Source organism: Dipodomys merriami, unplaced genomic scaffold (assembly GCF_024711535.1).
Source record: "Dipodomys merriami isolate MVZ:Mamm:240054 unplaced genomic scaffold, mDipMer1.0.p SCAF_92, whole genome shotgun sequence".
Classification (NCBI taxonomy): Eukaryota; Metazoa; Chordata; class Mammalia; order Rodentia; family Heteromyidae; genus Dipodomys; species Dipodomys merriami.
Genome location: NW_027206535.1, coordinates 2,092,582 through 2,120,300, shown reverse-complemented (window position 1 = coordinate 2,120,300; position 27,719 = coordinate 2,092,582). Strand labels below are relative to the sequence as shown.

Here is a 27,719-nt window from a genome sequence, read left to right as displayed (position 1 = left end):
TTCTCCCTCCTTTAGGTTAAATTTACCAAAAAAATGTCTAAACTCCTACAAGGCATTGTCACTGTCATCGACATTTTTTACCAATATTCCAGCCAGCATGGAGAATGTGGCATGCTGAACAAAGCAGAGCTGAAAGAACTTTTGGAAAATGAGTTTCGCCAAATTCTGAAGGTAAGAACTCCATGCCAGAACTGAGCTGTGCAGCCTTTTATTTATATATGTCAAACATCTTAGAGGATTCATCTTACTTGGTACTGGAAAACAGGAGTTAGCAGGCGTGAGATACTATCAAAAGTTGACCCATAATGGTTTCTGTAAACTGACAAAAATAAATCACCCTACCAAAGAACAGACAAAAATCCACAGACTTAAAAATGTCTTATCTATGGGAGCAAGTCTTAAGGGTTTCAGAAAAAAACTGCAAAGTATGTGAAAACAAATCTTCCTTTTGTTTTTCTTCTATCAAGATTGTCCAAACAAATGCCCAATTATGGTGCTATAAGACTTCTGATTTTAGGGAGTTGACACTTACCTCTAACTCATAAAAGCAAATAACCAGCACCTTAAAAACTACCCACTCTGTAAATAAATATTTGGGAGTTTCGATGTACAGTCAATTCTTTAAACTCAACTGCTTAATGAATTTATATTCCTATGGCCATTTCCCCTCCCCCACCCTTGGTAGCACTGGGGTTTGAACTCAGGGTTTCATGCTTCCTAGTTAGGCACTCTACAGCTTGAGCCACACCTCAAGTTCTTTTTGCTCTAATTATTTTTGAGATTAGGGTCTCACTTTTTCCCTAGACTAGCCTGAATCATGATCCTTCCTATTTGTACTTCTCATTGTGTCTGGGATGACAGTGCATGCGACCATGACCAAGTTTTCGGTGTTTTGTTTTTTTTTTTCCTGTTGAGCTGTGCTCTCATAAACTCTCCTCCCTCCCCCCTTCATAGTCTGGAACTATATTCCTCCTGGCCTCTAAATTTAGTAACTGTGAATTTATTTCAGTTATTTGGATGGCCTATGCCTTTTCTCTCTTTTAGATCTTTGTTCAAATCATTCCTTCTGCCTGAAAAAAAAATGTGGCCCCTCTCTGTTTCATTACATTATACTTATTTGGCTAATTCTAATCTATCCTTCAAAAGGCATCATATTTTCTCATTAAACTTTACTGAAGCAGTTCCACTTTGATGCACTCATATATATCATAGTAAATTATTATTTTAAGTTTGTGGATCAGATCCTCTAAACTTTAAATTCCATTTTGTCAAAACCAAATGGATTCACTGACCTATTTCTTCTTGTAACACCATGCTAGACAGATAACTATTATACAAATCTTTCTTAAATTAATTAATAAAACTGGCAAGGTCATGTATATTTAAATAATATAGATAGATAGATAGATAGATAGATAGATAGATAGATAGATAGATAGATAGCCATAATGCAGAGATCCAAGATTGTTACTTATAAATTAACTAATTGTTCCTATTTGGCCAATCTTTACCAAAAATAATTGGTTCCCTTGTTCCTTTTTAATTCTCATTTGTACTTCCATCTGGCAATTTCTCAGTGCCTTATTCATTGCACGTTCCTTTTCTTTCTATTCAGGATAGAGCAAGTTTGCCCAAAAGACCTTGTGGTTGAATTCCAACAAATATCCAAAAAAAATCACATTTCTAAAGCCTTCCTTAAAAGGTGGAGAGTAGATAGTCTATACTAATGGGATATCTTTTGTATCTTATTTCCATACAGAATCCAGATGATCCAGACACTGTAGATATCATCATGCAAAGTCTGGATCGCGATCATAACAAAAAAGTGGATTTTACTGAATATCTTCTGATGATATTCAAGCTGGCTCAAGCTTGTAATAAAATTGTTGTCAAAGATTACTGCCAAGCTTCAGGGTCAAAGCAGAGAGATCATAGACACCAACACCAAGAGGAACAGTATGAAACAGAAGAGGAAGAAAAAGATCAAGACTCCTCTTCCAGTTATTCAAGTTCTAGTGCAGGAGAGAAGGACTCTTATTCCAGGAGCTCCAGAGAAAACATTAAACATAGGCCTAAATCCACTTCCAGAAAAGTGAAGCATGAAGGAGTATGGCCTAGTACTAGACACAGGGAAAGCTCTGGAGGATGGACAGAGTCCAGTTTAAGCCACTTCAAGGATACTAAGAAAAGCAGGCATGGCTCTAATCAACAGGATATATCTGGATCAAATGCATCCATAGGAAATAAGCAACATAAGAGAACCACCAAGTTCACTACTAAGCAGAATCATGGATATAGCTCAGAAAGTGAAGAAGAACAAAACTATTGGTCAAATTCAAATGAATCTAGTTGTGGATGTGGATCTGTTTCAAATCAGCCCTGGCAAAAGACAAGATCACAATTGGGAAGTTGTCAAGAACAAGAATATTATTCTGACTCAAGTAACTCTTCAAATTATGGAAAACATTCATCAATCACTGGTGATTCCTCTACAAAAAGAAGACATGGACATAACTCAAGTGGACAATCAGGAAGTTGGGAAAAACAGAAGCAAAGATTTGGCTCAGATAACACCTCAAGTATTGAACAATGTGGACATCATTTGGAACAGTCACAAGAGTATGGATCAGAACAGTCTTGTAGTCACAGAAGACATGGGTCTGGTTTAGATCACTCTTCCAGGTATGGTCAACAAAAACTTGGGCTGGAACAGTCTTCACATTTTGGCAAACATGAACAAGGATCAGGAGGATATTCTGGCTTCAGTCAGTATGGGTCTGGACAAGAAAATACATCTAACTATGGACAACATGGTTCATCATCAGAACAATCATCAGGATCTGGTCAGTTTGGGTCAGGCACAAGTCACTCTTCCAACTATGGACAACATGGGTTTGATGCAAATCAGTCCTCTTGCTGTGGCCAACAGAGTTCTGGATCACATCACTCTTCTGGCCACAGGAGACAGATGTCTGGTTCAGGTCAGTCTTCCAGATACAGTCAACAGAGTTCAGCGTCAGGGCAGTCTTCTCATTTTGGCCAACATGAGCATGGATCAGGGGAATCATCTGGCTTCAGTCAGCAGGGATGTGGACAAGGGCAATCAACTAGCTATGGACAACAAGGTTCAACATCAAGACAGTCATCTGGTTCTGGTCAGTTTGGATCAGGCACAAGTCAGTCTTCCAGCTGTAGACAGCATGGGTCTAGTTCAAATCAGTCCCCCAGCTATGGCCAACACAGCTCTGGATCAGGTCAGTCTTCCAGGTATGGACAACAGGGATCTGGGTCAGGACAGTCTTCTCATTTTGGCCAGCATGAGTCTGGATCAGAAGGATCTTCTGGCTTCAGCCAGCATGGGTCGGGACAGGGAGAAATATCTAGCTATGGGCACCATGGTACAACATCACGACACTCATCTGGTTCTAGTCAGTTTGGGTCAAGCACAGGTCAGTCATCTAGCTATGGACAGCATAGGTCTGGCTCAACTGGGTCCTCTAGCCATAATCAGCACAGTTCTGGAACAGGCCAGTCTTCTAGGCAATCGAGACACAGATCTGGTTCAGGTCAGTCTTCCAGGTATGGACAAAGATCTGGGTCTCCTCATTTGGGCCAACATGAGCATGGATCAAGGGGATCTTCTGGCTTCAGTCAGCATGGCTATGGACAAGGACAATCCACTACTAGCTATGGACAACATGGCTCAACATCAGGACAGTCATCTGGTTCTGGTCAGTTTGGATCAGGCACAGGTCAGTCATCTAGCTATGGACAGCATGAGTCTGGGTCAAGTGAGACCTCTTGCTGTGGCCAGCACAGTTCTGGATCAGGTCAGTCTTATAGCCAATCAAGACATAGGTCTAGATCAAGTCAGTCTTCCAGCTATGGACAACAAGGATCTGGGTCTTCTCATTTTGGCCAGCATGAGCATGGATCAGGGGGATCTGGCTTCAGTCAGCATGGGTCTGGACAAGGGCAATCCACTAGCTATGGACAACATGGCTCAACATCAGGACAGTCATCTGGTTCTGGTCAGTTTGGGTCAGGCACAAGTCAGTCTTCCAGCTGTGGACAGCATGGGTCTAGTTCAAATCAGTCCCCCAGCTATGGCCAGCACAGCTCTGGATCAGGTCACTCTTCTGGCCACAGGAGACAGATGTCTGGTTCAGGTCAGTCTTCTAGGTACAGTCAACAGGGTCCAGCATCTAGGCAGTCTTCTCATTTTGGCCAACATGAGCATGGATCAGGGGGATCTTCTGGCTTCAGTCAGCAGGGTTCTGGACAAGGGCAATCCACTAGCTATGGACAACATGGTCCAACATCAGGACAGTCATCTGGTTCTGGTCAGATTGGGTCAAGCACAGGTCAGTCATCTAGCTATGGACAGCATAGGTCTGGCTCAACTGGGTCCTCTAGCCATAATCAGCACAGTTCTGGAACAGGCCAGTCTTCCAGGCAATCGAGACACAGATCTGGTTCAGGTCAGTCTTCTAGGTATGGACAAAGATCTGGGTCTCCTCATTTGGGCCAACATGAGCATGGATCAGGGGGATCTTCTGGCTTCAGTCAGCATGGCTATGGACAAGGACAATCCACTAGCTATGGACAACATGGCTCAACATCAGGACAGTCATCTGGTTCTGGTCAGTTTGGATCAGGCACAGGTCAGTCATCTAGCTATGGACAGCATGAGTCTGGGTCAAGTGAGACCTCTTGCTGTGGCCAGCACAGTTCTGGATCAGGTCAGTCTTATAGCCAATCAAGACATAGGTCTAGATCAAGTCAGTCTTCCAGCTATGGACAACAAGGATCTGGGTCTTCTCATTTTGGCCAGCATGAGCATGGATCAGGGGGATCTGGCTTCAGTCAGCATGGGTCTGGACAAGGGCAATCCACTAGCTATGGACAACATGGCTCAACATCAGGACAGTCATCTGGTTCTGGTCAGTTTGGGTCAGGCACAAGTCAGTCTTCCAGCTGTGGACAGCATGGGTCTGGGTCAAGCAGGTCCTCTAGTCCTAGCCAGCACAGTTCTGTACCAGGTCACTCTTCTGGCCACAGGAGACAGATGTCTGGTTCAGGCCAGTCTTCCAGGTACAGTCAACAGGGTCCAGCATCTGGGCAGTCTTCTCATTTTGGCCAACATGAGCATGGATCAGGGGGATCTTCTGGCTTCAGTCAGCAGGGTTCTGGACAAGGGCAATCCACTAGCTATGGACAACATGGTCCAACATCAGGACAGTCATCTGGTTCTGGTCAGTTTGGATCAGGCACAAGTCACTCTTCCAGCTGTGGACAGCATGGGTCTAGTTCAAATCAGTCCCCCAGCTATGGCCAGCACAGTTCTGGATCAAGTCAGTCTTCCAGGTATGGACAACAGGGATCTGGGTCAGGACAGTCTTCTCATTTTGGCCAGCATGAATCTGGATCAGAAGGATCTTCTGGCTTCAGCCAGCATGGGTCAGGACAGCAAGAAACATCTAGCTATGGGCAACATGGCTCAACATCAGGACAGTCATCTGGTTCTGGTCAGTTTGGATCAGGCACAGGTCAGTCATCGAGCTATGGACAGCATGAGTCTGGGTCAAGTGAGTCTTCTTGCTGTGGCCAGCACAGTTCTGGATCAGGTCAGTCTTCCAACCACTCAAGACATAGGACTAGTTCAGGTCAGTCTTCCAGCTATGGACAACAAGAATCTGGGTCAGGACAATCTTCTCATTTTGGCCAGCATGAGTCTGGATCAGAAGGATCATCTGGATTCAGCCAGCATGGGTCAGGACAGAGAGAAACATCTAGGTATGGGCACCATGGTCCAACATCACGACACTCATCTGGTTCTGGTCAGTTTGGGTCAAGCACAGGTCAGGCATCTAGCTATGGACAGCGTAGGTCTGGCTCAACTGGGTCCTCTAGCCATAATCAGCACAGTTCTGGAACAGGCCAGTCTTCCAGGCAATCGAGACACAGATCTGGTTCAGGTCAGTCTTCCAGGTATGGACAAAGATCTGGGTCTCCTCATCTGGGCCAAAATGAGCATGGATCAGGGGGATCTGGCTTCAGTCAGCATGGGTCTGGACAAGGGCAATCCACTACTAGCTATGGACAACATGGCTCAACATCAGGACAGTCATCTGGTTCTGGTCAGTTTGGGTCAGGCACAAGTCAGTCTTCCAGCTGTGGACAGCATGGGTCTAGTTCTAATCAGTCCTCCAGCTGTGGCCAGCACAGTTCTGGAACAGGTCGGTCTTCTAGGTATGGACAACAAGGATCTGGGTCTTCTCATTTTGGCCAACATGAGCATGGATCAGGAGGATCTTCTGGCTTCAGTCAGCAGGGTTCTGGACAAGGGAAATCCACTAGCTATGGACAACATGGTTCAACATCAGGACAGTCATCTGGTTCTGGTCAGTTTGGGTCAGGCACAAGTCAGTCTTCCAGCTGTGGACAGCATGGGTCTAGTTCAAATCAGTCCCCCAGCTATGGCCAGCACAGCTTTGGATCAGGTCAGTCTTCCAGGTATGGACAACAAGGATCTGGGTCAGAACAATCTTCTCATTTTGGCCAGCATGAGTCTGGATCAGAAGGATCATCTGGATTCAGCCAGCATGGGTCAGGACAGCGAGAATCATCTAGCTATGGGCACCATGGTCCAACATCACGACACTCATCTGGTTCTAGTCAGTTTGGGTCAAGCACAGGTCAGTCATCTAGTTATGGACAGCATAGGTCTGGCTCAACTGGGTCCTCTAGCCATAATCAGCACAGTTCTGGAACAGGCCAGTCTTCCAGGCAATCAAGACACAGATCTGGTTCAGGTCAGTCTTCCAGATATGGACAAAGATCTGGGTCTCCTCATTTGGGCCAACATGAGCATAGATCAGGGGGATCTGGCTTCAGTCAGCATGGGTCTGGACAAGGGCAATCCACTAGCTATGGACAACATGGCTCAACATCAGGACAGTCATCTGGTTCTGGTCAGTTTGGGTCAGGCACAAGTCAGTCTTCCAGCTGTGGACAGCATGGGTCTAGTTCAAATCAGTCCTCCAGCTGTGGCCAGCACAGCTCTGAATTAGGTCAGTCTTCCAGGTATGGACAACAAGGATCTGGGTCAGGACAGTCTTCTCATTTTGGCCAGCATGAGTCTGGATCAGAAGGATCTTCTGGCTTCAGCCAGCATGGGTCAGGACAGAGAGAAACATCTAGCTATGGACAACACGGTTCAACATCACGACACTCATCTGGTTCTAGTCAGTTTGGGTCAAGCACAGGTCAGTCATCTAGCTATGGACAGCATAGGTCTGGCTCAACTGGGTCCTCTAGCCATAATCAGCACAGTTCTGGAACAGGCCAGTCTTCCAGGCAATCGAGACACAGATCTGGTTCAGGTCAGTCTTCCAGGTATGGACAAAGATCTGGGTCTCCTCATTTGGGCCAACATGAGCATGGATCAGGGGGATCTTCTGGCTTCAGTCAGCATGGCTATGGACAAGGACAATCCACTACTAGCTATGGACAACATGGCTCAACATCAGGACAGTCATCTGGTTCTGGTCAGTTTGGATCAGGCACAGGTCAGTCATCTAGCTATGGACAGCATGAGTCTGGGTCAAGTGAGACCTCTTGCTGTGGCCAGCACAGTTCTGGATCAGGTCAGTCTTATAGCCAATCAAGACATAGGTCTAGATCAAGTCAGTCTTCCAGCTATGGACAACAAGGATCTGGGTCTTCTCATTTTGGCCAGCATGAGCATGGATCAGGGGGATCTGGCTTCAGTCAGCATGGGTCTGGACAAGGGCAATCCACTAGCTATGGACAACATGGCTCAACATCAGGACAGTCATCTGGTTCTGGTCAGTTTGGGTCAGGCACAAGTCAGTCTTCCAGCTGTGGACAGCATGGGTCTAGTTCAAATCAGTCCCCCAGCTATGGCCAGCACAGCTCTGGATCAGGTCACTCTTCTGGCCACAGGAGACAGATGTCTGGTTCAGGCCAGTCTTCCAGGTACAGTCAACAGGGTCCAGCATCTGGGCAGTCTTCTCATTTTGGCCAACATGAGCATGGATCAGGGGGATCTTCTGGCTTCAGTCAGCAGGGTTCTGGACAAGGGCAATCCACTAGCTATGGACAACATGGTCCAATATCAGGACAGTCATCTGGTTCTGGTCAGTTTGGGTCAAGCACAGGTCAGTCATCTAGCTATGGACAGCATAGGTCTGGCTCAACTGGGTCCTCTAGCCATAATCAGCACAGTTCTGGAACAGGCCAGTCTTCCAGGCAATCAAGACACAGATCTGGTTCAGGTCAGTCTTCTAGGTATGGACAAAGATCTGGGTCTCCTCATTTGGGCCAACATGAGCATAGATCAGGGGGATCTTCTGGCTTCAGTCAGCATGGCTATGGACAAGGGCAATCCACTAGCTATGGACAACATAGCTCAACATCAGGACAGTCATCTGGTTCTGGTCAGTTTGGGTCAGGCACAAGTCAGTCTTCCAGCTGTGGACAGCATGGGTCTAGTTCAAATCAGTCCTCCAGCTGTGGCCAGCACAGTTCTGGAACAGGTCAGTCTTCCAGCTATGGACAACAAGGATCTGGGTCTTCTCATTTTGGCCAACATGAGCATGGATCAGGGGGATCTTCTGGCTTCAGTCAGCATGGCTATGGACAAGGGCAATCCACTAGGTATGGACAACATGGCTCAACATCAGGACAGTCATCTGGTTCAGGACACTATAGCACAGGCACAAGTCAGTCCTCCAGCTGTGGACAGCACAGTTCTGGTTCAGGTCAGTCTTCCAGCCACTCAAGACATAGGTCTGGTTCAGGTCAGTCTCCTAGGTATGGACAACAAAGATCTGGGTCTTCTCATTTTGGCCAGCATGAGTCTGGAGCAGGTGGCTCTTCTGGTTTCAGTCAGTATGGTTCTGGACAAGGGCAATCCACTAGCTATGGACAACATGGTCCAACATCAGGACAGTCATCTGGTTCTGGTCAGTTTGCATCAGGCACAAGTCAGTCTTCCAGTTGTGGACAGCATGGGTCTAGTTCAAATCAGTCCTCCAGCTGTGGCCAGCACAGTTCTGGATCAGGTCAATCTTTCAGTCACACAAGACATAGGTCTGGTTCAGGTCAGTCTTCTAGGTATGGACAAGGATCTGGATCATCTCATTTTGGTCAGCATGAGTCTGGATCAGGTGGATCCTCTGGCTTCAGTCAGCATGGCTATGGACAAGGGCAATCTACTAGCTATGGACAACATAGTTCAACATCAGGACAGTCATCTGGTTCTGGTCAATTTGGGTCAGGCACAAGTCAGTCTTCCAACTGTGGCCGGCATGGGTCTAGTTCAAATCAGTCCTCCACCTGTGGCCAGCATAGCTCTGGATCAGGTCAGTCTTTTAGCCACACAAGACATAGGTCTGGTTCAGGTCAGTCTTCTAGGTATGAACAACAAGGATCTGGGTCAGGACAGTCTTCTCATTTTGGCCAGCATGAGTGTGGATCAGGAAGATCTTCTGGGTTCAGTCAGCATGGATATGGACAAGGGCAATCCACTAGCTATGGACAACATGGTTCAACATTAGGACACTCATCTGGATCCAGTCAGTTTGGGTCAGGCACAGGTCAGTCTTCTAGCTGTGGACAGCATGAGTCTGGCTCCAGAGGGTCCTCTAGCTCCAGCCAGCAGAGTTCCGGAATAGGTCCATCTTCCATCCACAGGAGACAAAGATCTGGTTCAGGTCAGTCTTCCAGGTACAGTCAAGAGGGTTCTGGCTCAGGACAGTCTTCTCATTTTGGCCAGCATGAATTTGGATCAGGAGGATCATCTGGCTACAGTCAGTATGGATCTGGACAAGGGCAATCCACTAGCTATGGACAATATGGTTCATCATCAAGACAGTCTTCTGGTTCTGGTCAGTTTGGGTCAGGTACAGGTCAGTCTTCCAGCTATGGACAGCATGGGTCTGGTTCCAATCAATCCTCTTGCTGTCGCCAGCACAGTTCTGGATCAAGTCAGTCTTCCAGCCACAGGACACATTCTCCTCATTCAGGTCAGTCTTCTGCCTGTGGTCAACAAGGTTCGGGATCAGGACAGTCTTCTAATTTTGGCCAACATGAGTGTGGATCAGAGGCATCTTCTGGCCTGAGTCAGTGTGGGTCCAGACAGAGCCCATCATGTAGATATGGAGAACATCGTTCATCATTAGGACAGTCATGTGTTTCTGGCCAACATGGTTCTAGCTCCTGTCAGTCTTCTTACTGTGGTCAACAGGTGTCTGGGTCAGGTCAGTCTTCTTGCCATGGTTCTGGATCAGGTAATTCTTTCTGTGACAATCAGTCTTCAAATTGTAGACAACAAGGATCTTGGTCAGGAGTTTCTTCTGGAAATGATCAATATGGGTCTTGTTCACATGAGCCATCTAGCTTTGGTCAACCCATGTACAGTCCTACAGGATCATCTGAAATTATTCAGCAAGGATATGGCTCTTGTCCATCATCTGGTTATAGACAACATGATTCCACCTCAAGACAGTCATCATGCTTTGGTCAATGTGGATCCAGCTCAGAAGAAGCTTCTATACCTTGTCAATATGGGTCTTGTTCAAATCCATCCTCTAGCTATGACCAACCTGGATGTTCCCCAGGTTATTACTCTTCCAATGGACAACTTGGTTCTGGGTCAGGTCAGTGTTCTAGCTCTGAGCAATGTGGTTTTGGTTCATGTACGTCCTCAGTTTCTGGTGGACAGTGTTCTGGGTCAAACTCTCAACAATATGATTCTCACTCATTTAGCTCTAGATCATGTGGCTCTGGACATGGTCAGTGTGCTAGTTATAAGCAACCTGAATTAGATAAGAGATGTGGAAGCCATTGGGGATCTAGCTCTGGCCATTCAAATTGTAATGAAGGGCAATCAAGAAGCCAGTACCGAAAAGTAAAAAGGTCCTCAGTTTCTGCCTTTGGACAATTTACACCCTCATATGGACAATCTAGGTACAATACTACCAATCAGTTGTCATTCTACAATGAGAATAATAGACAAAGTCCCTATAGCTATGAGAGAGGAAGAAAAGATAACTGTGGTGGCGAAAATATAGGCTTAAATTCCCACAATTGTAATAGAAGTACTCCCCTCTATGAATATGTCCTACAGCAGAGGTTCTAATTCATAGTGAATAAGAAATAGAAAAGAAATTACCTCAATTATCAAGAAGTGAGAAACAGTTGCAGATAAACAATTTTTCATGAAATTTATTTCCCAAATTTATTGTATGTGCTTCTATCCTTTTCATGTAAGCCTTTAACTATATTCTATTTCTCATTACTGAGTTCCTTCTGAATAATGTATGGTATTTGGGCTGGTTTGTTAGGATATGTATAATTATAAAAATGATTGTTGGGGAATAAGGATCTTAGGGCTTAGTTAAGGTATTTTTTCAAGCTTATTAATTAGGTATAATGCCAAGGTTCAGCTTGCAGTTTTTAAAACAATTTATTACAAATGCTTTTCCAGTCCTGAACCCAAATATTTCTCTTACAGCAGCAACTATTCCAATCTTTAGTCCCCTTTATATTGGACACAGCAGAAAGGCAAAGGTCCGTAAAGCAAAGATGTAACTCTGGTAACTTCACTTATCAAAACCACCAAGCCCCTATTGTTTGTTATATCTTTAATTAGTAAGATAACAAGATAACTGGTGACATTGAAAAGTTGCCTCCAGTGGTTCTTCTTAACCAGTAAAGAAAGGCTTTATTTGTTTCAGCAAGAAGGATCTTGGCACCTACTTGTAAGGAGTTACTTCAGACTAGAAAACTTAAGAGATGCTATGGTTATAGTAATATAATTTCTCCTTTGTAGTGTACTGTGTTTTCCATGTAGGGAAATATTATCTATAATCTGATGGAATGGAAGACTGTCTCTCTACTATTACCTTGTTTAATTGTAATATCTTTGTTTTATGTCTTTGGATTCTAATGATTGGATTGCATTAATGCAGGCAATAAAGAAATGGTGATTGGATACTAAGTTATGCTTCATCTCTACTTCATCTCATTTTCCTAGATCCTATTCTTCACAGACTATTCTTACTTGGGAAGAGTTTTAAAAATCTCAATTTTACAAACAATTTAATTTTTAAAAGGGGTGAAATTCCATAATGCTATTCTATTTGTTCTTGGTTGGTTAGTTGGTTAGTTTTTGTTTTGGTGTGTGGAGATCTTGAGGCAGAATCTTACTAGCCAACAATGGCCTCAAACTCTAATCTCTTGCCTCACCCTCATTATTGTTGGAATTATAGGTGTGTACCACTATGTCATCATGACATCATTCTTAGCAATGATTTTTAAGAAACTAATAAGTAAAGCCACATCAAACTGAAAAGTTTTTGTATAATAAAGCAAACAACCAGTAAAAGAGATGCAACCTATAAAATGGGAGAAATATTTGCAAAATATGTATCTATCTCACAAAACATTAGTAACTAAAATATATAAGAAACTCAAACAATCCAATCAAAAGAGAAAAAGCAAGTGATTCAATTATAAAATGGAAAATGACAGGTATTTTTCCAAAGAAGGAATACAAATAGTCAACAATAGAAACCAATTATCAAAGAAATGCACATTAAAACCACAATATGCCTACTCACAGTGGTTAAGATGACTAATATCAAAAATCAAGAAATAATAATGTGTTCTGAAAATACAGAGAAAAGAAAGACTTTATACCCTCTTTGTAGGAGTGTAAATTTTAGCTTTATGGAAAATGATATTGAAGTTCCTCAAAAAATGAAAAACAAAACCGCTACATATATGATCCAGCAATTCCACTATACTTCCAAAGAAAATAAAATCACCATTTTAAAAACATATTTATACTCTCATTTTTATTGTGGCATTATAGCCAAGATATGAAAACAACCTAAGTATCTACTGGTAAATAGATGAAGAAAATGTGAAAAAAACCATCTATACAGACACAATGAAATATTCACTCTTTTTTTGTGTGTATGCTAGTCCTAGGGCTTGAACTCAGAAGCATGGTACTGTCCCTGAACTTTTTGCTCACTCTGCCACTTGAGCTACAGCTCCACTTTCTGGCTTTTTGATGGTTAACTAAGAGACGCGTCACATAGACTTACCTGCCTGGGCTGGCTCTGATCCTTAGATCTAAGCCTCAATGCCCAGCAGAAATATTCACTCTTTAAAGAAGAAAAATCTGACTTCTGCAACAACATAGATGAACATTAAACTTAGTGAAAGAAGTAAGACACACAAGGATAATTGCTAAATGATCAGACAAAAGTAGAATCTTCAAAAGTCAAACTCACAGACACAAGGAGTAAGAGAATAATTACCAGGAGCCAGCAGGTGGGAGAAATAAAGAAACTCTGGCTAAAGGAAACAAACTTCCAGTTATAAGTAAGTTGTACAGACTTAATGTACAGTATCATAATTACAGTGAATAATATATTAACATATAGAGCTTATATATATATATAATTTATCACTTATATCTCAATAAGGCAGGAAAAAGTAAAATTAAACTTGGCAAGAAATGTGAATGGATAGTTACCAAAGTCATTGTACAAATAGCCAATAAGTACATGAAAAACATTAGTCACTAGTGATATGCAAATTAAACTCTAGAGAGATAGTTTAACATAACCAGTAAAGCAGCTAAAATTCAAAACATGCCAAGTACTGATACTGCTGGGGAAAGTAAAATGATACAGACACTTCAGAAATAGTGTAGCATTTTCTTATAAAGTTAAATACACTTCTCTGAAAGTTATAAAAATCAAGTAGTCACATTGTGTTAACTCTAACAAAAATAAATAAAATTTTAATGCTAGGAGGTTGGAAAGGAAGAGATCTCACAGATGACTGCTTAATAGTTACTATCACAAAAGACAACTATGTAAAACAGCCACTACAACCGTACCCAAGAGCATCTGTCCAGGATCTGATTATTCAGTTTCAGACTAGCATCACTCACTATTAAAACATGTGGTCAAGGATTATTATCCCAAAATACCTTATAAGAGGCTGGGAAGGTGGTTCAGTAGTAGAGTGCTTGCCTTGCATGCATGAGGTGTTAGATTCTATTCCTTAAGACCACATAAGCAGAAAAGGCAGGAAGTGGTACTGTGACTCAAGTGCTAGAGCACTAGCCTTGAGCTGAAGAACAGAGGGACAGTGCCCAGGCTCAGAATTCAAGCCCCACGATTGACCAAAAAAAAACTTACAAGATCAACCCAGATGCCCCTCAGTAGATGAAAGGATCGGGAAAATATGATATATATACACAATGAAATTCTATGCTTCCACCAGAAAGAATGGTGGCATGGCCAAGTTCATAAGGAAATGAAAGGACTTGGAAAAAATCATATCAAGTGAAATAAGCCAGACCCAAAGACATTAGCTCTCTAGTTTCCCTCGTTTGTAATAATTAGTATATACCTAAGATAGTCCTAGATGAGGTTCACAATAGCCCAATAGCTATGTACATATGACTATATAAAATTATGCTAATTGAAATGATCTACACAATATGGAAACAAGAGTGTTTTGTGGTTGTTTGTTTCTCTTTTTTTTAAGTGTACTGTTTGTAGTTATTTCTTTTGTTTATCTTTTTTTTTTCTCCTCTGGTTTATTCCCCACAGTCACTGTTTCTGATTTTGGTACTCTTTGTCTTGTATATCAGTTTGTCTGATTTAGGGAAGGAAAGGGGAATCACAGAAACAGTGGGACAAAGGGTTAACCAATGCAACAGGTATACTCACTCACACTATATTGGAAATGAACTTTACAATTTGGTGGAGAAGGGAGGCAGGGGGAGGGAAAGCAGGAAAAAACCAGGGAGGGTATAATACTGTTAGAAAAGAAATGTACTCATTACCTTAGTTATAAAACTGTCACCCCTCTATACATCACCTTTACAATAAAATTAAAAAATTAAGATCCTCCTCATTTTTTGCTTTAAAAATTTTCCCCTTGCTATCATCCTCCGATGAATATACCCTTAGCTTACTATAGCATGCATATCTCTATTTCAATGATTTGCTATACTTCAAATATATACCATTATTATTTAGAGATCCTCAGCTTATTGTTTAGATTGACAATTCATGACCTAGAAATTCTACTCTTAAGTGAAATGGAAACATCTCATGAAGATTTTTATATATTCGTAGCAGCTTTAATAATAGTAGTCTCATCTTGAAACAACCCAATGTCCATCAACTAATGGATGGCTAAAGAAATTGTGTATAGCTATAGAATGGGATGTTATTTAGCAACGAAGTATGATACATATGAAGCAATCTCAAAAATAGTATCTGAAACCAAAAGAAGACAGACATAAATATTATGATTGCTTATATGAAACAATAAATCTAATCGATAAAAAATAGAAAGTAGATCAGTAGTTGATCAGAACTAAGAAAACGTAGAAACTGACAGGAAGAATTCACAAAGAATAGTCTAGGGTAACAGAATTATTCTGTATCTAGATTATAACAATGGTTACATTGATATGCTTCTGTTAAACTCAAAGAATAGTATTAAAAATTACTGCATTTTTCATATGCAAATTATTCCTCAATAAAGCTGATTGCTTAAAGCTGTAAGACTTGCTATACCAATTATGTAGATGAGCAAAGCATATAAAATGACAAGGATTTTTTTTATTTTTTATTGTGAACATACTGTACAGAGGGGTTACAATTACATGGGCAAGATAATGAGTACATTTCTTATCAAGCATTGCAGCCTCCTCCTTTGTTTACCCTTCACATCCCTTCCCAGCCTCCCCCCACCTCCCCACCCAATCCTCCCCCCGCCACCAAAGTTGTAAAATTCGTTTTCGACATGACAACTTGTACTTCTCAGATAAATAAAAGGATAAGGTGTCATGTCATCAGATAACAAATATACTAAAAATTATACTATTTAAGACAGTGTGAAGCTGGGCACTGGTGGCTCACACCTGTAATCCTAGCTACTCAGGAGGCTGAGATCTGAGGATCATGGTTCAAAGCCAGCATGGGCAAGAAAGACCGTGAGACTCCTATCTCCAATAAACCACCAGAAAACAGAAAGTGGCTCTGTAGCTCAAGTGGCAGAGTGCTCGCCTTGAGCTTAAGAGCTGAGGGATAGCACTCAGGCCCAGAGTTCAAGCCCCACGACCGACAAAAAAAAAAGTGTGAAATAGCAAGAAGAGATAGGGCAATAAAGCTTCCAGAAATAGACTGATAAATACTTGAAAAGAAATTACTCTGCAATTCATCAGAAAAATATAAATATTTCACAAAGTGTTACCAAAATACTGACTTTTCCACATGAATATATGTATATATCACCATATACAAAAAAAATTAATTCCAAGTACACTAAAGACTGATAGAAAGTCAATGTTTTTTGGCAGTGCTGGGGTCTAAACTCAGGGCTTCACCCTTGCTAAATAAATGTCTTATCACTTGAGCCACGTCCCAGTCCCTTTTTGCTTAGTGAGCCACGTCCCAGCCCCTTTTGCTTAGTTGTTTTTCAGAAAGGGTCCATGAGACTCTTACCTCCAATAAATTTCCAAAAAGATGGAAGTGGAACTAAAGCATTGGCCTCCAGCAAAAAAGCTCAGAGACAGCATCCAGGCCCTAAGTATAAGCGCCGGGGTCAGCGCCAAAGCTTTATTTAATTTTTCAAAATTGATTTAATTTAAAAAATAAAAAATAATCAAAGTAAAAATCTAAGTGGTCAAGTGGCAGTTTTAAAACAATGCTCAAGGAAACTACTACTATTTAAAATACAATTAAGATGTAACACTGTTCAAAAAGAAATGTACTCATTACCTGACTTATATAACTATAACCCCTCTTTACGATAACAATAAAATTATATCTTAAGAATAATAATAAAATAAACTAGCATTAATCACCAAATGTTTGTGGTTCATGTCTAGCTACTTATTAGGCTGAGACTTGGAGGATCATGGTTCAAAGCTAATCCAGGCGGAAAAGTCCAAGAGATTCCACCTTCAATTAACCAGCAAAAATCTGGACTGGAGGCATGGCTCAACACACACACCAATAAACTCCATTTAATGTACACCAGGAACCACTCAGGAAACAAACAGCAAAATGCTTCACACAACCTAAGAGTTCAACAAAAGGATAAACAAGTTGTGATATAACCATATACTAATATGCTATCTGTTTATATTAGTGAACTGTTAGTATAAAATATATATATATATACATATATATATATACCAATAGATATGTATGTATGTGTGTGTAGCTCACACACACACACAGTTTGTTACATTATTCCCTATAATTATTTGTAGGTCTCAAATTATTTCAAAAGAAAAAGGATTACTCAAAGGTCAATGTCAAATAACCATCATGGGACTGCTCAGGAGAGAAAGTGCCCTGGCAGGCTAGTGGCATATCTAATCAAGCATGTCCCTGTTAAATAAATGCATCAGCATATCGGTGCCTGATGATACACATCAGCTGAACTGCCGAAGAAACAATCTAGCTCAGTCTTGAAACATACCAGAAACATCTGAAAAGTTATTTTCATGATTTTCCCAAAAGAAGTAAGCATTCATTAGCTAGAGTAAAAATACACCTCCTGTTTGTAACAGTGCATTTCTGACTACAAATTAATTAATAAAGTCGCGTTCTGCTTTTCATGCTTTAATTCCTGGTCAGTTTTGTTGCAAAGAAACAACTTCCTGAATCTGATGGAATCCAGGGCAGTGACATTGTGTACTCCTAGGTCTATATAAACAGCAGGTCCAAACCCTTTCTTTTGGAGCAACACCCCCACCTTATTCTTTGCCTTCCAAATTTCAAAAAGTTAAGGAGCAAGAAAATGTTCCTAGTAATAAAGAGCAAAGAAGGTTCAAATAAATGCCCAGTTGTGTAGCTAAGTTTTCATACTAACACTGTTCTTGTTATGATTACAGAATCACAGAACAAAATGTTGCAACTAAAAGAAGAGAAATTGTTAAACTAAACATTTTAGTTCGAATCTCAAAGGATCTCAATACACCAGAGAGTCAGGCTCTCACCTTTGAATAGCAAGAAAGTAAATATTTTTCTGTACATTTAGCTATGCTCAAGCTCTGAAAGGCAGCTTCATACTAAGCAAGGTCTCAGGGACCCAATTTGTTAATTACAAGATGTGTAGATTGAAAATAGGAGCCATTTATTCACCAGGAGTATTTTTTCCCATTGGATAAATTCATTTAAAAGATGTGAGGTCATTCCATGAGCTTTACAGCATAGGAATTTTATTTCTCAATAGTTTACTATCATGCCATGGTAACCTGATGTGTGACTGAATACTATATGAGCTGGGAACATTATGCACTATGTGCTTGACATAAATTAATATTTTGTCGATTGCTTAATCTCATTCTCATAGCAACCCATGATTTGAGGTGTTACATTCATTTTATTGAAGAGGAAATAGACTCTGAAAGAGTGACTTGCTAATATTAACAAAGATTTTATAAACACAAAACATACATGTCAATTACCATCACACTGTCTTCCATTTCAGTAAAAAATCTTAGTAATCAACTATAGCCAGTGATCTAGGACCAAAGCAGTAATGCCTTCTGGACACTGGAGACACTCCAGCTAATACTCATCTTCTGACTCCTTCTCCTACCCTCATTGCAACAACACTTAATGTCCTTGGAGAAGACTTAAGAAACACCCTCTCTCTCACTGGCAATACACTTAAGACCAATTTTTAAGGGTGGTTCCTTACTGCAGATAACTCTTCTCCTTATATTTTACTCATCTCATCATATTTAATGGCACTCATTAGCTTCAATTCCAGAGGGTTACATTTTCTAACCTAATCCTTAGTGCATGCCTTATTTGATGTTCACCATACACTACTCGTTAACAACCACATAGTTCCGTATTCTTTTTGTTTAAAATAATCCTATATCCAGGATAAATGTAGAATCCCAGGCAAAAATCAGGAGGATTACAGTTCAAGGTCTCCATGGCAAAATGTGAAACTGTCACCTCAATCAGTAAGACAGGTACGATGTTACCCATCTGTGATCCTAGCTATAAATTACTGGATAGATAGTAGGATCATAGTCTAGGCTCACCCTGAGCAAGAAAATACACACACACACACACACACACACACACACACACGCACACACACACACACACACACACGCACACACACACACACACACACACACACACACAAACACCATGAAACTCTACCAAAAAAACAAAAAACAAAAGCCAAAAGACTTCACATAGAACTCCCCTATGACCCAGCAATCCCACTTTTGGGCATTTACCCAAATGTTTACAAACAAGACCACACTAAAGCTACCAGCACAACTATGTTTATTGCAGCATTATTTACCATAGCTAAGATATGGAACCAACCCAGATGCCCCTCAGTAGATGAATGGATCAAGAAAATGTGGTATATATACACAATGGAATTCTATGCCTCCATCAGAAAGAATGACATTGCCCCATTTGTTAGGAAATGGAAAAACTTGGAAAAAAATTCTATTAAGTGAAGTAAGCCAGGCCCAAAGAAACATAGGTCCCATGGTTTCCCTTATTTGCAATATCTAGTATATGTCTGAGTCAAGCGGAAAAGGTCAGATAATGTGATGTCAGGAAAATGAACCCTTAGATATGTATTTTAATGTTTTTTTCTTTCATGCATGTGTTTCTAACGCATTTATAAGATTATCTCTTTGTTGCTTTGTATGTCCCTCCCCCACAGTATAACCCCTGCTTTCACTATATTTGATGTCAGTATTAACTTGTGGAGGAGATGGGGAAAAACCAGTTGTTTAAGGATACAGGTGGACCTGTTGCAACAATGAGAAGGACAAGTTGTCATGTCCAAAACGAGCTTTACAACGTCGGGGGGGGGGGAGGGGAAGGATTGGGATTGGGGGGGGAGGGGGGAGGCTGGGAAGGGAAGGGATGTGTTTAAAGGAGGAGGCTGCAATGCTTGGTAAGAAATGTACGCATTATCCTGCCCATGTAATTGTAACTCCTCTGTACAGTATGTTCACAAATAAAATTAAATTAAATTTAAAAAAAAAGCAAAAGGAACTGGAGGCTTAACTCAACAAGGCCCTGAGTTCAAACCTCAGTAGCAAAACAAAACAAAACAAAAATCCTCTATCTAATTCCCTTAATAGCCATAGTTTCCTCTTTCAGTCCTACTCTTCTACCTATTCCTGTTCTATTAGACACTCCAACTCTCAATTCCATCTAGGAAGGATCCTTAAACAGCAACACTCACTCTGGCTTGTCCTTACCTACAAACTCTAACAAAAACATTGACTACCTTAAATCACCAGGTCTCTGAGATACATAGAGCTATCACACATTCTTAGTCTTCACAGGCAGACTAGCAACCTTATGAGCAAAGGCATTGAGGAAATAGTGTGTTTACAGACTGAACAATAGATGGCTTTAACTGAAGCATGTGAGGAAAAAGAATCTCAGAAATTATGGCTGAAAAAGTAAGTTGAAGACAGACTGAAAAAGGCTTTAAGAAAAGTAAGGTAGCAAAGAAAGAAAGTAAACCAATGGAGGGCACTAAAAGGAAGATAAATCAAGGTATGACAAGTAGTAAAAATAAATGGTTTTGAAGAGAAAAACAGAGAAAGAGGCAGAGAAAAGGAGAGAGAAACGGAGAAAACATTCTGGTAAATAATGAAGAAGATAATAAAATGTATTTTAGCCAGGGTGGTAGCTTATGCTTGTAGCCCCAACTATCTAGGAGGTAGAAATTAGGAGGATCAGCATTCAAGACCAACCCAAGTGAAAGATTAGTCAGACTGCACCTCAACTAGCAAGTAGGCATGGTAATTCAGTCTTGTCTTCCTAGCTATGTAAGAGTCTTTAGGTAGGAGAATCACAGTCTGGGATTATCTTGGCCAAAAGCAAAACCCTATCTGAAAAACAATTAAAAATAACTAAAAGCAAAAAAGGCTGGAAGTGTGGCCCAAATAGTAGAATGCTTGCTTAACAAACTCAAAGCCTTGAGTTCAAATCCTAAAGAAATGAATAAAATAAGAATTTATTTTATAAAATTACAATAAATCATAGTGTATTGGCAAAGAATAGATAACATAGAATGATGTAACTGAATAAACAGCCCAGAAATGAATCTTTATACATATTTTAATTGTGGATTTTCTGATATATAGTTAAACTTGAAAAACACTTATAAAAGTGTCTGGTTCACAGTAATTGTACAGTAAATGTTAATGGCTATTTTGTTACTACTCATTATTGTAATTATTATTACAAATAAACATGGAAAGGAAAGATTCTTTAGGGAGCTTGGTGATAAAGAGAAGTAAAATTGTATGCTTAAGTTACTGCAGCTCTATTCACAATATCCAAACAGCATTTTTCTTTCATATGTGGATGCCCACATAAGACCCTATATACATATACAGACAAGGTTTGTAGTTGAGAATTTTTTGTGGAGACTAAAAGAATAGAGAAAAGAAAATTTCAGAGGGTGAACAATACCAAAATACATTGCATAAATGAATGGATATGGAATAACAAAACTCATTGAAAGTCGTTGAATGATAGGGAATGGGTGTTAAGGAAAGTTAGAGTAAGCACAAACTTCAGAAGACCTTTTCCATCTGTTTGACAGCATCACAGTATCACATTAAAATTCTTTTTAACAATTAACATACACTTTTAGAAAATGAGTGACAGGTGAAACATGTTCTGTCTGGGTGTATGGGTACTAGTGGGAGGGAGGAGAAGAACAGAGAGTGTGAAAGAGGGTAAATACAGTCAAAAGACTTTCTGTATATGTGTGAAAATGGACCAGTGAAGCTTGCTGAGATCAGTTTAGGAAGGGAAGAAGGATGAGAGAATAATCAAGAGTGAGTCTGATCAAGGTCCGTTATATGAATATGTAGATATGTCAAAATGAAACTCCTATGCACAACTAACTGATGCTAATTTCAAAAAAAGAAATAAAGCAAAAAGAAGTAAAAGAGTAGGCAAAACACAAAGAAAAGGGCTTTATAAAGAAGAACTTAAAGTATTGCTGGAAACACAGAAGGCACTCAATAAAACGTTATTGAATGACTAAATCATATTATAAGCCAAAGGAAAGAAAAAACCAACAATATGTTGCTACCTCAGAGTCCTAGAAAAACAAAGATACAAATGAATCAACTGTATTCATGCTGAAGTCATCCTTTTAAAAGAATGGGATGATCCATACTAATGAGACAAAAATATAACGACAAGTGAAGATTTCTGAGTGTGGTAAACAGACCTATAATCTCAGCATCAGGTGGCAGAGGCAGGAGGATTGTGAGCTAAAACAAACAAAGAGAATGAAGATATAATTTTGTGTTTGTTTGATAATTGTTTCTAAAAGTAATTCATCCCTGGGATAATGAGCTACATCAAATCACCTATGGTAATGACATAAAAAGAAAATTCTTGGATTCCCTCCCAAACCCATTAAATCACAATTTCTTAGTAATAGAATCCAGGAGCCTGAATTTTAGTAGTCTGTGACCCAGTAGACTCGATGGCTGAAAAGGAGAAGTTAGGAAGTCAGGTTTGTTGGTCCCTATGAAGAAAGCAAAGCTGATCCCTTACCCAACCACCATGATGATCAAGCACATTAAATCCTACCACTTAAGAGGAAAAACATCTTTATGTCTTGAATAAGGAAAAAAGATTATAAGGACCATTAGTCGTCCAAAATCAACAAAGCCTTGAGCTCTTTTTGGTTAACTGTTAACATTCTAACATAAACAATTTTGTCTGACTTTTTAAGTTATTCTTATCCATATAAACAGACTAAATGTAACCTTGGAAAACTATTGAGGGAGGTTTCCCTTATGTAGCTACCATTTTTATTCTAGAAAACATAAGTCTATCCTTTGAGCCACAGCTCCACTTTCAGGGCTGTTGGGGTTTGGGTTTTTTTTAGGGGGATGGTTGTTTGTTTTTTGGTGATTAATTGAAGATAAGAATCTCATGGACTTCCCTGCTTGGGATGACTTCAAACTGCAATCCTCAGATCTCAGCCTCCCCAGTAGCTAGGATTACAGGTGTGAGCCACCAGTGCCTGACTGGATTTATAATGGTTTTTAAGTCATTACCCTATCTTAATAAAGTAGAAGGTAAAATGATCTATTAAAAAGAAAATAGGAAGGGAGAGTAGTAAGAGACTTGAAAAAAGGTGGCTTTGGGATGGGGGAGGGTTCTTAGAGAGGAATAAAGAAAGAGATTTGCAGGCAGTATTCAGAGTTTGAGTGAAAAGTTGAATGACATTAAGTTTTAGGAAAATGCTAAAGTAGTAGGTAATATTTGCCAATATCTTAACAGTGTGGCAAAAGCAGCAAAGAAAAATGGAATTTCATTAATCCCAAGCATGGGAATGGCAGGGAAGGTGCAAGGAAAAGTTAAGAGTCCAAGGTCACTCAGTAGTTCCTAGCAAGGGTTACAGATATGGGGGAAGAAAACCCTTCCAAAACCCTCTCCTAAACTCCAACTGTATATGTGTGAAGAGAAGGATAAATTTAAAGCCAAATTGCTATTGTGCAGATCTTACACTCTTTCACAGAGTATAAGAGGTTTTTTTTCCCTGCCACAGTATACTGTGACAGAAAAGACAAACTAGTAGAGACAATTGTTCAAGTAAAAGAAAATAACAATATGGAATCTACTAGAAGCTATGATAGATGGTTTGTATTCCTTATTTACCTTATACTTTTTGCTGCTGAGATGCTTAAACTTGTCAGTGTGCCAATTGAAGTTTTTAGAGTCCAAGGGCGCAGAATTCATCTGTGATATATTTCAGCTTTGAACTCAAATGTTATCAACTACAAAATGTGTTCTCAGATTCACCAGCCCACATTGCCGTCGCTAGAAACAAGTAGGCCCCACTAGGAATAACTTAAATACATAGAGAAAAGGGAAAAATGGATTTCTAGTGGAGTAAGGGGTTTTAGGGAACATGTGACAAGAAGAATTCATGATATAGGGATATTTTTGGCAACAGAAGTAAAGAGAATGGGGTGAATTTAATATAAGAGAAGTGACAGTGAGATTGTAAATCCCAAGCAATAAAATAACCATAAATATATTTGTCCATATTGCTGGTTGAAGAAGTGCGAGCATGAGGTAAGTGGAGGTAGAGTGAAAGCTTCATGAAGGAAGTGCGAGGAAGAAAATGAGCTTTGCCATTCACTGTGATTATCTGAGACCCCTCTTTTAAAGGTACAGTTGGAAACAAAAAGAATTAAAGCAGGACTTGTATAAATAAAGAGAGTAGATCACTTTCTTGGCATCTGTAATCCAATTCTTTTCCTCTGAACACTTCAGGGAATGATTTGGAAGACTTGGTTTGCTCTTCATTGAAATAGTTAAACATTGTCAACAGCAATCACAATGCAATATGATTGAGGCTCATAGCTTCAAAATTGTAATTATGGAATCTAGGAGATGTAAAAGAAGACGCTGGGGAGGGGCAGGAGGTGAAATACAGAAAATACTGGAGACAAGATAAACATGAGGCCCTTAGTTCAATAGCGAATACTACCACCACCACAAACAAAAAAAAAAAGGCTGTGTATGGCAAACCTATAGACAGCATTATACTTAATGGTGAAAAGCTAAAGCCATTTCCTCTAAATTCAGGAATGAGACAAGGATGTCTGCTCTCTCCATTCCTCTTCAATTTAGTATTAGAATACCTAGCTACAGCAATAAGACAAGATGCAAACACAAATGGAAGACAAATTGGAAAAGAGGAAGTAAAATTCTCCCTCTTTTCAGATGACATGATCTTGTATGTAAAGAACCCCATGGACTCCACTCCCAAGTTAATCAAGCTGATCCTAAACTTTGGCAAAGTAGCATGGTATAAAATTAACTCTCAAAAATCAATGACTTTTCTGTATGCCAATAATGAGAAGAGTGTGGCTGAAATCGGAAAGCAACTCCTTTTGTAATAGCCCCTAAAAATAAAATACCTAGGAATTAACTTAACCAAACAAGTGAAGGGCCTCTATGATGAAAACTTTAAAAACCTGAAAAAAGAAATTAAAGCAGAACTAAGAAAGTAGAAAAACCTCCCATGCTCCTGGATTGGGAGGATTAACATAATGAAATGGCAATACTACCAAAGGCTATCTACAAATTCAATACAATACCCATCAACATCCCAACCTCATTCTTCAAGGAAATAGAAGAAGCAATCCAAAAATTCATATGGAACAATGAAAGACCCCGAATAGCAAAAACAATCCTTAGCAGAAAGAACAGTGCTGGAGGAATGTCAATACCAAACTTCAAACTCTACTACAAAGCCATAGTAATCAAAACAGTTTGGTACTGGCACAAGAACAGTCATGAGGACCAATGGAATAGAACTGAAGACCCAGAAATGAACCCACAGACCTATAGCCGCCTAATCTTCCATAAGGGAGCCAAAAAAAAAATAGAATGGAAGAAAGACAGCCTCTTCAGTAAATGGTGCTGACAAAATTGGTTAAACACCTATAGAAAACTAAAGTTAGATCCTTATATATCACCCTGTACCAGAATCAACCCAAATAGATAAAAGACCTCAAAGTAAAAGCAGATACCCTGAAAACATTACAGGAAGGAATAGGAGAAACTCTAGGTCTCCTTGGCACAGCACAAAATTTTCTTAATAAATACCCAAGAACACAACAAATCAAGGAAAGGTTGGATAAATGAGATTGCATTAAACTGCAGAGCTTCTGCATGGCAAAATCAATAGAAAGCTCACAGATTAGGAGAAGATCTTCACTAGCCATACAACAGACAAGGGACTCATATCTAAAATATACTTAGAACTCAAAAATTAAATCCTCCAAAAACAAATCCTCAAAGAAACAACTGCCGATTAATAAGTAGGCTAAAGACTTAAAGAGAGACTTCTCTGAAGAGGAAATAAGAATGGCCAATAGACACATGAAGAAATGCTCAACTTCTCTGGCCATAAAAGAAAAGCAAATCAAAACAACATTGAGATTCTACCTCACCCCAGTTAAAATGGCTATAATCAAGAAACCTAATAACAATAGATGCTGGAGGGGATGTGGCCAAAGGGAAACCTACTGCACTGTTTGGTGGGAATGTAAACTTGTTCAACCACTCTGGAAAGCAGTATGGAGGTTCCTCAAAAGACTATACATAGAGCTCCCCTATAACCCAGCAATCCCACTTCTGGGCATTTACCCAAATGATTACAAACAAGGCTACCAGCACAACTATGTTTATCACAGCATTATTCACCATTGCTAAGATATGAAACCAACCCAGATGCCCCTCAGTAGATAAATGGATCAAGAATATATATATATATATATATATATATATATATATATATACATATGTGTATATACATATGTGTATATACACACACACATACATATATATATGTATATATATATATATATATATATATATATAATGAAATTCTTTGCCTCCATCAGAAAGAATGGCACCGCTCCATTTGTAAGGAAATGAAAAAACTCGGAAAACTATGTTTATCACAGAATCATTCACCATTGCTAAGATATGAAACCAACCCAGATGCCCCTCAGTAGATGAATGGATCAAGAATATATACATATATGCATATATACATATGTGTATATATACACATATATATATACATATATATAATGAAATTCTTTGCCTCCATCAGAAAGAATGACACCTCTCCATTTGTAAGGAAATAAAAAACTTGGAAAAAATCATATTAAGTGAAGTAAGCCAGACCCAAAGAAACATAAGTCCCATGGTTTCCCATATTTGCAATAATTAGGATAATCTTATCAGATAAGCAGAATAGCTCAATAGCTATGAACATATGACCATAAAAGATGATGCTAAGCAAAATGAACTCCAAGACATGGACACAAAAGGTTTTTCTTTGTTGTTGTTGTTATTATTGCTGTTAATGTACTATGTGATTTTTTTTGTTTCTTTTGTATGTTCTTCTCCTATGGTAAATCCCCTGTTGTCACTGTATTTGATTTTGGTACCCTGGTATTGTATATACATCTATTTGAATTATGGAAGAGAAGGGGAACAACAAAATGGTGAGACAGAGGACAAGAGGAGAATCAATGCAGCAGCAATATACACAAGACAATATGTTGAAAAATGATCTGTACAATTTGCGGGGATGGGGGAGAGGGAATGTAGGAGAAAAATGAGGGAAGAGTAACAAGTTTGACAAGAAATGTACTTATTACCTTACTTATGTAACTGTAACCCCTCTATACATCCTCTTGAGAAAAAAATATTAAAATCAAAAATAATTCAAAAATATGCATACCCTACCTACCAGAAGTTCTATTCCTAGTCCTTTACCTTAGAGGAATTTGCACATTTACAACCCTTTTGATTACCTTAGTACATTCTATATCCCTTCTTTACTGATGAGTCTAAGTAATTTGAAGCAGTTACATGGCTAGCATTTAAAACCAGTGTGACTCCAAAATTTTTGCTCCTAATTTAGGGCAGCACATACACCTATGAATTTTTTTCTATTATCCAGAAGTACTCAGGAACCCAGTTGGCACAGAAATTCAGTCCACTTAATAATGTATACATTCTTATTTCAAAGCTATATCCACCTGAGAATAGCTGTCCCTCGATATC

At 39.8% G+C, this 27,719-nt stretch overlaps 1 protein-coding gene across 1 annotated transcript; it reads left to right on the top strand.

Moving 5' to 3' along the window:
- The first annotated feature begins 33 nt into the window (after positions 1-33).
- Hrnr (hornerin) lies at positions 34-10,853 on the top strand. Its single transcript, XM_070013815.1, has 6 exons — positions 34-171; positions 1,760-2,107; positions 2,771-4,130; positions 4,170-5,991; positions 6,097-10,316; positions 10,510-10,853. Exons 1-6 carry the CDS (start codon positions 34-36, stop codon positions 10,851-10,853), a joined length of 8,232 nt encoding a protein of 2,743 aa, XP_069869916.1.
- The last annotated feature ends 16,866 nt before the right edge of the window (positions 10,854-27,719 follow it).